The sequence below is a fragment of the Carassius carassius genome, chromosome 39 (assembly GCF_963082965.1).
Source record: "Carassius carassius chromosome 39, fCarCar2.1, whole genome shotgun sequence".
Lineage (NCBI taxonomy): Eukaryota > Metazoa > Chordata > Actinopteri > Cypriniformes > Cyprinidae > Carassius > Carassius carassius.
In genome coordinates this window covers 28,358,376-28,371,961 of record NC_081793.1, presented here as the reverse complement: position 1 = coordinate 28,371,961, position 13,586 = coordinate 28,358,376, and the positions used below count along the sequence as shown (strand labels likewise).

At 32.9% G+C, this 13,586-nt stretch overlaps 1 protein-coding gene across 5 annotated transcripts in view; it reads left to right on the top strand.

Annotated features, from left to right (window-relative positions):
• Nucleotides 1-13,586, top strand: part of LOC132121731 (calcium-activated potassium channel subunit alpha-1a-like) — an 86,768-nt gene that overhangs the window by 25,471 nt on the left and 47,711 nt on the right. For all 5 annotated transcript variants that reach the window (XM_059531458.1, XM_059531460.1, XM_059531459.1 and 2 more), the window contains exon 3: nt 12,233-12,294. In XM_059531458.1, coding sequence (XP_059387441.1) covers nt 12,233-12,294 — 62 coding nt within the window. The remainder of the gene's footprint in view (nt 1-12,232; nt 12,295-13,586) is intronic.

Here is a 13,586-nt window from a genome sequence, read left to right as displayed (position 1 = left end):
GAACTGAACACTGCCAAACAATCTACACAGTGTTTCTTGACCACAATACTACTGAACATTGCATAGATGCAAATAGTATTTTAACTGTTCCTTGTTGGATTGCATATCAACTGTACTTCTGCACTACTGTTTTGTTTTTTGTTTTTTTAGATTTCAGCTTCACTATTGCACTACTGGTTTATATTTTAACTGGATTCTTGCACTACTCGTATACATTTCCACTGCACTTCTACAGTTGTGCAACATCCAGATGTGTAAAACCTCACCTCAGCTGTTGTGCCATTGTATCATATTGTATCATTTTATCACATTGCCTATCGTTGTATATATTTATTTTTATTAGATCCTGCACTTTTGAATTAATACTGTTCCAATTCTTTTTGATGTTATGTGTGAATAACAAGGATTGCTACTTAATTTCATCGTACTCTGTGTAATGACAATAAAGGAATCTAATCTAATCTAATATATTATGCAAAATATAATTTATCATTTTTTTAAATAATAATAATAATAATAAAAATTACCAATATTAATAAACCCTATTTTGAAGTGTTATTATTATTATTTATTATTATTTATAATATAATATAATACATTTTTTGCTTATTAATGTTTTTTGTTAATTTCTACATATACTAAATCATTTCTAACAATAAAACAAATGTAAAACCTATATTTATGAATTAACATTAACATCAGTTAGTTGTAAGCTTTAGATCAGGAAAACATCTTCAAGAAAATTAATGCAAAAAAAAAAAAAGGTCCTGAAAATACAGTGGGTTTCATTGACTTTATACAAAATATAAATTCTAATTTATTAACCATAATAATAATAATAATAATAATAATAATTTTAAATAAGTTTGTGTTAATCTTAATTTCTACATATACATTTCTGACAATAAAAAATATGAAGCCTGTTTTTATAGATGAACATTACTCAAAATAATGCAGTAAAAAGTGCTATTGCCATTCATACAATGAATTTGTTTTAGTGACATAAGCTTCCAGTGCACAGAGACAACAACAACACACAGACAAAAAATACGATAAAAAAGTACAACCCGAATTCCGGAAAAGTTGGGACTTTTTTTAAATTTTAATAAAATAAAAAAATAAAAGACTTTCAAATCACATGAGCCAATATTTTATTCACAATAGAACATAGATAACATAGCAAATGTTTAAACTGAGAAAGTTAACAATTTTATGCACAAAATGAGCTCATTTCAATTTTGATTTCTGCAACAGGTCTCAAAATAGTTGGGACGGGGCATGTTTACCATGGTGTAGCATCTCCTTTTCTTTTCAAAACAGTTTGAAGACGTCTGGGCATTGAGGCTATGAGTTGCTGGAGTTTTGCTGTTGGAATTTGGTCCCATTCTTGCCTTATATAGATTTCCAGCTGCTGAAGAGTTCGTGGTCGTCTTTGACGATTTTTCGTTTAATGATGCGCCAAATGTTCTCTATAGGTGAAAGATCTGGACTGCAGGCAGGCCAGGATAGCACCCGGACTCTTCTACGACGAAGCCATGCTGTTGTTATAGCTGCAGTATGTGGTTTTGCATTGTCCTGCTGAAATAAACAAGGCCTTCCCTGAAAGAGACGTTGTTTGGAGGGAAGCATATGTTGCTCTAAAACCTTTATATACCTTTCAGCATTCACAGAGCCTTCCAAAACATGCAAGCTGCCCATACCGTATGCACTTATGCACCCCCACACCATCAGAGATGCTGGCTTTTGAACTGAACGCTGATAACATGCTGGAAGGTCTCCCTCCTCTTTAGCCCGGAGGACACGGCGTCCGTGATTTCCAACAAGAATGTCAAATTTGGACTCGTCTGATCATAAAACACTATTCCACTTTGAAATAGTCCATTTTAAATGAGCCTTGGCCCACAGGACACGACGGCGCTTCTGGACCATGTTCACATATGGCTTCCTTTTTGCATGATAGAGCTTTAGTTGGCATCTGCTGATGGCACGGCGGATTGTGTTTACCGACAGTGGTTTCTGAAAGTATTCCTGGGCCCATAGTAATGTCATTGACACAATCATGCCGATGAGTGATGCAGTGTCGTCTGAGAGCCCGAAGACCACGGGCATCCAATAAAGGTCTCCGGCCTTGTCCCTTACACACAGAGATTTCTCCAGTTTCTCTGAATCTTTTGATGATGTTATGCACTGTAGATGATGAGATTTGCAAAGCCTTTGCAATTTGACGTTGAGGAACAAGTTTTCCACAATTTTTTTACGCAGTCTTTCACAGATTGGAGAGCCTCTGCCCATCTTTACTTCTGAGAGACTCTGCTTCTCTAAGACAAAGCTTTTATAGTTAATCATGTTACAGACCTGATATCAATTAACTAGATGTTCTCCCAGCTGAATCTTTTCAAAACTGCTTGCTTTTTTAGCCATTTGTTGCCCCCGTGCCAACTTTTTTGAGACCTGTAGCAGGCATTAAATTTTAAATGAGCTAATTAAGTGGATAAAAGTGTAAAATTTCTCAGTTTAAACATTTGCTACGTTATCTATGTTCTATTGTGAATAAAATATTGTCTCATGTGATTTGAAATTCCTTTAGTTTTCATTTTATTAAAATTTAAAAAACGTCCCAACTTTTCCGGAATTCGGGTTGTAAATATAAAGACAAATATTTCATTTAAAAAGTGTATGAACAGTTGTGCGATAGATAATAATGGAATAGAATAAAGTGAGATGCAGGGATGTACTAGGATGGAGGGTTAGCAAATAAATATAAGGATATTGCACATTTTTATTGCATAAGTGGGGAACTTTTCTTACTTTCTTTCTTTCTTTCTTTCAACATTTAACTGTTCATGAGGTAGATTGCCTGGGGGAAGAAACTGTTCTTGTGTCTGACTGTCCAGGTATTTGCGGCTCTGAAGCGCCAGCCAGATGGCAAAAGTTGAAAAAGGGGATCCAGAGTGATTTTCTTTGCCCTTTTCCTCACTCTGGATGTATACAGTTCTTGTTCATCTAACCTCTTGTCTGTAAACAGACTCATCTCCGTTCTGGCCGAGGACTGTAGTGTCATCTGTAAACTTCAGGAGCTTGACAGAAGGATCTTTAGAGATGCAGCCGTTGGTGTAGAGACAGAAGAGCAGCGGGGAGAGAACATAGCCCTGAGGGGCACCTGTGTTGGTGGAGCAGCTGTTTGACATGAATTTCACCCAGTCTCACTATCTGGTGATCCACTGACAGATAGAGCTAGGAACAGAGAGCTGGGTCAGTTTGGTCTGGAGTGCTGTTGGGTTGATGGTGTTGAAGGCCGAATTAAGTCCACAAACAGGATCCTCACATAAGTCCCTGTTTTGTCCAGATGTTGCAGGATGAAGCACAGTCCCATGTTGAATGCATCATCCACGAAGATCTGTGAAAAGATGGGGGCCAGCTGGTCAGCACAGGTTTTTAGACAGGCTGGTGTAACACCATCTGGGCCTGGTGCCTTTCTTCTTTTGATTTTCCTGAAGACCTGGCGCACATCATCCTCACGGATTCGAAGAACAGGAGGGGTGGAGAGGGAGATTGCAGGAGGTGTAAACAGTTGTGTAGGGAGATGGACAGAACAGGTGTGGGGGGGTTTCAAATCTACAGTAAAACTAATTCAAGTCATTAGCAAGTCATTGATTCGCCTCTGTGCAGGGGGACGGTGTCTTGTAGTTAGTGATGGCTCTCAGTCCTCTCCAAACTGAAGTAGAGTCGTTGGAAGTGAACTGATTTTTAGCGTAGGTCTTTTTAGCCATCTCTTTATTCAGTGTGTTCCTGACCTGATCCTACAAGACTCTGTCCCCATTCCTGTATGATGTAAGCAGTGTTGGGGAGTAACTAGTTACATGTAACGGCGTTACGTAATTTAATTACAAAATTATTGTAACTGTAATTAGTTACAGTTACTAAGAGAAAATGAGTAATTAAATTACAGTTACTTATGAAATTTTTAACGATTACAAAGGGGATTATATTTGAATATTTACACGCATCCACATACAGATTTAACTGATTTCTTTCCCAAATTGCACTGACTATTCTGAGACATACCGCCATAATAATTTCCGGGATGCGGAAACACAGTCTGGTTTATAGAATCCAGTCATAAAAACGGAATGCCTAACGCGGACGGAATATGCCACATTTTGGATGTGTAAATCAAAAGTAGGTCAGTACACTTGAATCAAAACATGACATGGACTAGTGTCTGTGAATATAAAGCCCCAAAAATGCAATATATGACTTCCACATTCTGCGTGTCTGTGGAAATCAGGCGCGGACTGGACACCGGGAGAACCGGGACAATTCCCGGTGACCTGGCAGCCGTTTTGCCCCACTATTTAATATCATTATTGTATAATTGCCTGCTGAATGTACTAAAGCGATCATTTGTGAATCCGCCATTTGATAATTAAATCTCTAATAAGTCATGAATTGTTAGTCATGACTCGCGCGCTCTCCGCGCCTCCGCCAAACGGTTTGGATCAGACTCCGAGTAATCAATGCGAGAGAGAGAGAGAGAGAGAAAGAGAGAGAAAGAGAGAGAGAGAGAGAGAGAGAGAGAGAGAGAGACAGAGAGAGAGAGGATGAGAGTGGACTGCTGGAGCAGAGAAGCAGAACTCCTGTTCAGGGTTTCAGGTCAGTTTCATCTGTAAAGATGCTTTTTTGTCTTTGTTTTTTTATTTAATTAATCAAGCAGCAGCACGTTGCTCATCAGTCATCACTCAAAATACTATATAAAGGACATCATTATTATCAGTTGTAATGTTACAGTAGTAATTTAGCTGAAAAACAATCAGATTTTTTTTTTTACAGGTTTAGGGGGAGCTACGACAGACAACAACACAACCCTTACGAAAATTAAGATTTTAATATTTAACTATAAATCCAGAGAAAATGGTTACTATTGTTTAACTGTGATAACCAAAAATTTAAAATGATTTTACAAATTGAGTTATTTAAAAATAAATACAAATCCATTTGCAAAAAAACAAAACAAAACAAGGTTATTGTATATAGGTTAAAAAAAGCATGGTCAATTTTTGTAAGGAAAACATGACTCGTGTACAGTATTAGGATTTTTCTATAAAGATATTGTAGTATTGTAGAGTATTGTATTGTAAAGTATAGTTTTGTTCAATCTTGAGTATTAAAGTCACGAGAGATGGATAACAGGGCAAAATAAAGAAACTGAAGAGAAAAATGGAAGTGAAGGTGCAGTTCAGGAGAGAACTTTTAATTATTTTGCATGTCCCCAAATTAAAGATTTTAAATAGATAAAAAATAGTTTTGTCCATGAATTTGTTTGTATGAGTTTGAATTTTCCAGTCTGAATTTTTTTCCCAGTCCGCCCCTCCTGTAAATTAATGGCAAAGACATGGTTTCATTTACTACACATAGGCCTACTGAAGCTCGCAGTGTTTTCAACCTCTGCCGCCTCAATATAGGAGTACACGAGCACATAAACACAATTTCTAGAACTGCTCTGTGTCACTTCATGTGCATTTTACTTATTTTGAGAAAACTATCATCATATACAGAGACAGCAGTTTCAAAAAAACACCAATGTTTCAGGAGTTCATTACACAGAATACGTCACATGCTTATAGATAACTGTATTTAAGTTGATGTATATGCTTTTATTCATTATTCTTTGATTTTCACAAATTTAGAAAAGTAATCAAAAAGTACTCAAAAGTAATTAGTTACATTACTTTAATAAAGTAATTGAAAAAGTTACACTACTATTACATTTTAAACAGGGTAACTTGTAATCTGTAACCTATTACATTTCCAAAGTAACCTTCCCAACACTGGATGTAAGTAGATGTCTGAGTTTTGCTGTAAACTAAGGCTCATCATTGTTGAATGTTAAAAAGGTCCTGGTAGGAATACATACTGTATATCCTAAAAAAAAAAAAACGAATATAAGATGCATTAATGAATGTTGACTATTAGCTAGCATCTCTTGCACCAATTTAGTTTTGCTTTCCTTTTACTTTTATAAATAAACCTTTTTATTTTTTTTTCTACTGTACCTTTAAGTTTCCTATATGTAAATGACCTCTTTTGCCAGTTTTAGTTCATGGAAACAGCATCAGGAATGTCATGCTGCCATGCAAAAAATAGGAGTAGTTTTTTTGTAAAATGTAATAACTTGTTTTATTTTTAATTCAAAACGGCAACTTTTGAAGCATATCTTGAATGCAATAGAAGTCACTTTGGATGAAAGCATCTGCAAAAAGCATAAATGTAAAATAAATGGGGCGTGTTTTCATCAGATTGACACTGTCAGAAACACACTGATGAGAAAGAGATGCAGGTCGTTCCAGTTACGTCTCAGCTGGGACAAATTCACTGTCCTGTTTTGTGAGCGCAGACACACACACACACACACACACACACACTGTACTGTAAGTGTTCTCCAGCCTCCTGCACAGGTCAGAGATCTATATTAGACAGACCTTGATCCAGATTCATTGATGATTGCAAGTATTTCTAGAAGCAGAGAGTCTACAGAGCTGTAAGTGCCGATTGATCTGTCTGATCGTTCATAGAAATTAATCATTTTATTCATCGATGACACATTCAGTTGATCAAAAGTGACAGTGAAGACATTTATAATGTTAAAAAAGATTTCTATTTCAAATAAACGCTGTTCTTTTGTGCTTTCTATTCATCTGTGAATCCTGAAAAATAAAATGTATCACAGATTCCACAAAAATATTTTCAACACTGATGATAATCAGAAATGTTTCTTGAGCAGTAAATCATCATATTTTCATGATTTCTGAAGATCATGTGACACTGACGACTGGAGGAATGATGCTGAAAATACAGCGGAGCATCACAGAAATAAATTACACTTTAACACAGATTCACATAGAGAACAGATGTTTTACATTAGAATAATATTTGACAAATTTTAATTTTTTAACAAATAAATGCATCCTTGGTGAGCAGAATAGACTTCTTTCAACAACATTAAAACTTTGACTTTGAAATTGACTGCTTTAAGTAAAAGTATTTTAATTTATATTTGATTTGATTTTATATAATATTTTACTTATTAAGTAAAATTTACAGTTTGAATTGTTAGCTGTATTTTTATTTTATTTATTAATTAAAACTCGTAGCAAATTTGAATTGTCAGCTTTATGTTTTATTTATAATTAATTAAAATTCACAATTGAATTGTAACCTTATATTATATATATATATAATTTACATCAAATGTTTAGATTGCTTGTTTGTTTATTTATTATTTCATGTAAAAGTTGCAACAGGTTTGAATTGTTAGCTAAGTAAATGTATGTTTTACTGAAGTGACTGATTTCCATCATGCAGGTGTAAATGAAGTCGTACGGTCAGTGTTTAAAGTAAGTGACTTAGAGGGTCAAAAAGGTTAGCAGAACCTGCTGGAGAGCAAAGAGAGATGAAATAACCTGGTCTCGTTGAGATGAGACTGAAAATCCTCTTTGTCCTCAGAGTTTTTAGCAGAACAGGCGCCTCGATCCCAAACCCTCGTTATGAAATTCCTCTTATTTGAGTCTCGTACACAAAATATCATCAGAGCATTACATCACAGCCCTGGATTACACTCCAGCGGGGAGTTACAGCTGCAGTTCACACACAAATTAATATTCTGCCTTTTCCATTTGTTGAAAACCTCTGTGAGTTTGTGTCTTTTTTGTATTGTGACTGATTGTGGCAAGTTTGAATATGCAGACATGCAGTTTAATGCAGTTTACTAAGATATTTTCAACTTAAAAGACCAAAATATTCATGATATCTCTGAAACTGGGAATTAAATATCGGGATCGATCATCAGCCAATATTAGCTTTCTATTATTTTAGTTTAGTTTTTTTATTTATGTTTTTCACTGCTCTGGTAATGCAAATGTGCAGGTTGCTGTTCTCATTCATTCATTCATTCATTCATTCAATCTTTTTTATTTTTATTTGTTATATTAAATTTGTATTATTTAAACATTTTATTATATTTAATTTTAATTAATAAAACTTATTTTCATTTAAATGTAAGTTCATTTTTAAAGTTTAATTTACTATGTTTAATTTTGATTTATTTGTATTATTTTATTTGTATTATATTATATTTTAATAGTTTATTTTATTAGTTTATTTTAAACAATTGCCTAAACAGGTTTCACAAAAATTGTATGAATTCTACATAAGCATGTAGCTACACTTTAGAAACGTGTCCATCTATTCGTATTATATATATATCAGAGTTTATCCAAACTCATATTTGTGTTTGTTTTCTAGAATACATCTGATTACCTGTGAACACTAATGAGATCACGCTGTGAGTTCTCTGCTTTTGACTGTCATTTATCATTTACAGCGTAACGGTGACTAACGCTCTCCATCCTTCACAAAGCACTTGAACAGAAGATCTGTGACATTTCCCTCGCTTTACTACAGCCTCTCATTTACAGAGCGCTGCGAGGATGAGGAGGATGAAGAGCGCTTTCAATAATTCACTAGCTGCTGTAAATACTCTCTCTCTCTCTGTCTCTCTCTCTGTCTCTCTCTCTGTCTCTGTCTCTCTCTCTCTCTCTGTCTCTCTCTCTCTCTCTCGTGTCTGTTGACAGGTGAAGGAAGTTCTCTCTCTGTATCTGTTGTATTCAAGCCATTAAATGCGGTGACATTTCTGACAGAATGGAGCGTCGGGCACCTTTACAGCTCTTATATACAGGACACAGCCTGCTCCAGTGTACAGCTTCTGTGGCTGAGAGCTGCTCTGGGAAATGTGTGACCAAACACATTTGTTCGTTTGTTGTTTTGTTTAGTGCTCTGAGTGTTTTTTTGTATTTTTATTGATTGATTTGCTATCAGTTTTCACAGTCTGGATCAGAGCATGAATATTAATGTTAATATTTAATAATTATATATATATATATATATATATATATATATATATATATATATATATTTTTTTTTTTAAATACTAATTGTAATAAATTATATTGTGAAAATTATATAAAAAAATATAATATATATATATAAAAAAATTTTTTGGGGTGATTTGCTATTTTTATTACTATGCTTGAACTTTTTTGATTTATTTGATATAAGTTTTTACAGTGTTTTATTTGAATGTGTGTAATAACATTAAGGTTTTGAATTTGAATTTATTTTAATATTTATACATTTTTTATTGGATTGTCAATATTTAATATATATTTAATTTTAAATAATATTGATAATTGCCTATATGTTTGTTTATATGAATATATATAAATTATAAAAAATATTATATAAATATATAAAAATGAAATCTAGTGAAATTATTTAGAATCTAAAAACAGTCGAGCTGCTTGAGGCGTGTAGTGGGCGGAGCTAAAGAGTCACAAGCTCTTAAGAACAGATTGCCAACAAAACAGAAACTTGATGCACTCATGACCTTGTTTATAAAACATCTGTCATACTTGAAAAACACTTTCTGAAACTTACATGAATCCGGGAGGAGTGTATATGGCACAGAAATACTTTGTCATGCGTCCACCTTGTTTTTGGAAACTTTGGCCATGTTTGAGAGAATCCAACTCTTTAACAGTATTAATAACTCAGAAAGCATGAAATAGCATAAGTCCCCTTTAAGAAGATCTGTTGTCATTGTGTAAGCTCGTGTTTCTATCATTTGACCTTATGCCGTCTGGAGTCAGTTTTCTAAAGCGCCGGCGCAGACGGGTAATGAAATGCGTGTGACCTCTGACCCCTGCAGCTGTAGTAAACGCTTCTCTCCTCTTCTGCTGTCAGTCAGTCAGCGATTAGAAATCAGACCGAGTTTCACTTTCAGACGGCAGATTAGATCTCATGTTAGACACACAACTCACTCTACATATGTAATTGTTTTTTTAATGTTCAGTTATATATATATTATAAATACTAGATTATTATATATTCCTTATTTAAATTTTTATAAATTATTTTTTAGCATTAACATTACTATGTTGTATAAAATTTTAACTATTTAAAAGGGTAGTTAATATTTAATTTTAAATGATTGGACATTTTCTCATTTGCACAAGTGCTAACTAAAACTATAACCATAAAAAGCTTTTTTTTTTTTTTTTAATAAAATAAAATAGCCTATAAAAAAACCTAAAACGTATTTTATTTCATTTTTTAATTTGCATTTAGTTGAACCTGATGTACTAAATTAATGAAAACTAAAGTGCTACAGTTTAAATAACATTAAAATATAATATATTACGTAATATATATTAATAAATATTAAAAAAACTAAAATAAACAAAAAAATTGCAGCGATGCAATGTATATACATTATATGTATGAAATGTTAACTTGAGCTGTATTCTGAGCTGATACAAATATATTTGATACTTTCAATATAACTACAGTTACTAATAATATAAATGTATCAGATTTTAATTATTTAATAGGTCAATATTCAAATGTAATTTTTAATAATTAAAAAAAAAATTTTTTTTACATAAAAATGTCAAATGATGTCAGGTTTGTGTGTATCAGTGGATGAGGCTGTTCTGATGAACTCTCACTGAACCTGTGGGTTTGTTGTGTTTTTTGTGAGCATCAGCTGCTCCCTCTGCTGGTCACAGGTGCCAAAGTGGTCCATTACCATGGAAACAGATGTGTCAAAGGATGAGAGAGCATGAATCAGACTCCGAGTGTCTCTGGGTCTGCGTTCGGCCTCCTAAAACCAGCCGTTTAACAGCATGTTTTGACTTGGACTCCTGTGTGTGAGAGGCCATTAAAAATACATGCAGGTGTTTTCTCAGTGTGAGTGATTCAACGGTTTACAGACAATAGCATTTCCCCTCATGGAAAATCATCTACTGTAGATGCTCATTCAAAATGCATGAGAGACTCACAGCGAGAGGAAGACCTCGTTTCCTCCACATCCACACACACCTTGGGTTTAATTCTCAAGAGATAATGAAAATCATCATTATTAATTCACCATCATGACTTTCTTCATAAAGATCTGAGATGCAATATCAAGCCGGTTTTGCATTTACACAGCTTAATTAATAAGGAGAATTAAATAATAAAGTACAAAATAAATATTGTAGATTATTCTATAATTATAATTGTCATTTTCATTTCATTGACCTTTATGTACTTAAATTATTAAAGCTAAAATATGATACTGATAAAAAAAAAAAAAACACAACTAATTTACTATTATTATCTTTAACTGAAATTAAAATGTAAGTTAAAAATATCTGTAAATAAAAATTAATTCAAATATTCAATATTAATTCAAAATTATATTGAAATAACTCTATATAGATATTTTACATTACTTTTTATAATATGAATTTAAAGAATAATGATAAGTACAAAATGAGTCTATTAAATACAATTACACAAATTATAATAGTAAGAAAATAATTAATAATGATAATAAATAAATATATACATATATTATTATTATTATTAAATGTACCATTTAAAAACATTTGGGTCAATATGATTTTACAATTATATTTTCTACTCATCAAGGCTGCATTTGATCAAAAACAGCATTTATTTGAAATATAAATCTTTTGTAACATTATAAAAGTCACTTTGGATCAATATAATGTATCCTTAATCAATATAGTCTTAATTTCTTAAAAAACATTTTTTACTAACCCTAAACATTTGAATAGAATTATATATATTTAATTATTATGAAAACATACTTTATTCACTAGCAAGACAAAGCTATAATGTGGCTTCAGAAGATTTTTTATGATACTGTTATGGTGTTTTATGTCTCTTTTGGGGATTGAGCAGCATGAACATTATACTAAACGTCTCTTTTTGTGTTCCACGAAACAAAGCTTTGGAAGAACATGAGTGAAAGACGACAGAATGTTCCTTTGCTCCGAACAGTTCCTTTAAAGCTGGATGTGAGATCTGATGGTTTTTCAGTGTTTCTTCCCCCTGTCCTCAGTGGCTTGATGTCCACTTGACACCATTCAATTCCTGCCCAAATCTCATCAGGATCTTTCAATTAAAATGGGTTTCTGCCAGCAGGATGTTCTGACTAATGAGAAAGACGTCCCAGTTCATCTGGAATTACACGCACACACACACACACACACACAAACACAAGCCGAGCGTTTGAAGAAGTGTTTGCTTTTATAAACAGTGCTAATCGACAGCATGTCACTGTTTGATCTAAAGTAACAGACATGTTTTGTTGTCTTGTGTGTTTCAGGTGGTGCTTGTCTTTGCTCTGAGCATCGGAGCCCTTGTGATTTACTTCATCGACTCCTCCAAGTGAGTTTATGTCTTATTTTATTCCCATGCATTTACATTCAGCGTTCAATAAAAAATGCATGAATGAACTAAGCATGAATATTCACTGTAAACAGGATTGCTTGAGTGAGTAAATCTGGTTTTCATTTAACTTGAATATTTTGGTCTGGTCAAATGGACATTTTGAATGTAATTTGTTTTGCATTTACTGTGAATAAGCCTTTGAAATAAAAATAAATTTTTCAAATTGTATTTGATTACATTTTAAAATATCTTTTTTATTTAAAAAGTTTAAACTTATGTATTATGCATTCATATGATTACCCGTGTTTTGAATAATACATTTGTATTAAACTGGGTTATTAAAGTTGAATAAAAGTAAATTAAATCAAAATAACTTAAATAAATTAAAATGAAAAAAATTAACAAGAAAAAAAGCATAATTTCTTGATGGTCAAAATCGATTTAAAACTAAAACAGAAATAATAAATAATGGGAAAAAATAGACATATTTAAGGGGGGCGGGAAACAAAAATACTAAACCTAACATTATAATGAATGTAGAAAACATAAAAATAAAAAGAAATTGAAAATGTTAATAAAAACTATAAGAGTATCTCAATTAAATAAATTTCATATGGCACTATTACTGTTCAGATTTTAATAATTAATGATTTTTAAAAGTTATATTCTGTACCCTTTTGGAAAATTTTATGTAAATTAAACCATTTATATAGAATGCAGGAAAAATATCTATGAATAATATATATTATCTAATATATACATATTATCTATATTATATATTATCTATAAATAATATGTAAATACACATTCATGAACTGGAATAAACATTTATGATACATTTTCCCTATTCGAATGTTCATTGTGGACTGTTTCCATGAATAAGTGATGGGGACTGGGGCGGAAGGAATCGTCCCTTGGGCTTCGACAGACAGATTTAGGAATAAAAACACGGAGAGAGTGAGTTTAGAGCATACGGGGGTCAAACTGACGTCATCAAACATCTCACACATCAGCGAGCTCATAAAGGTGAAGAACAGTATGACACAACAGGTTTACACCATGGGCAGCGCATGTTTGGTCCTCTAGAGTGTGATTAAAGCAGAACTGGTCATTACATTAAAAATCAGCAGGTGCATCTGTCAAGAGAACATCTGGTGGTTTAGAACTCATTAAAACAATTGTTTACTATGACTATCTTTCCATTCACTGAAAGTATATATGCCGTCAAGCTCCAAAAAAGTATTTTAAAGCAGTTTATTTGCCTTGTGCACTATATATTTATTATACTG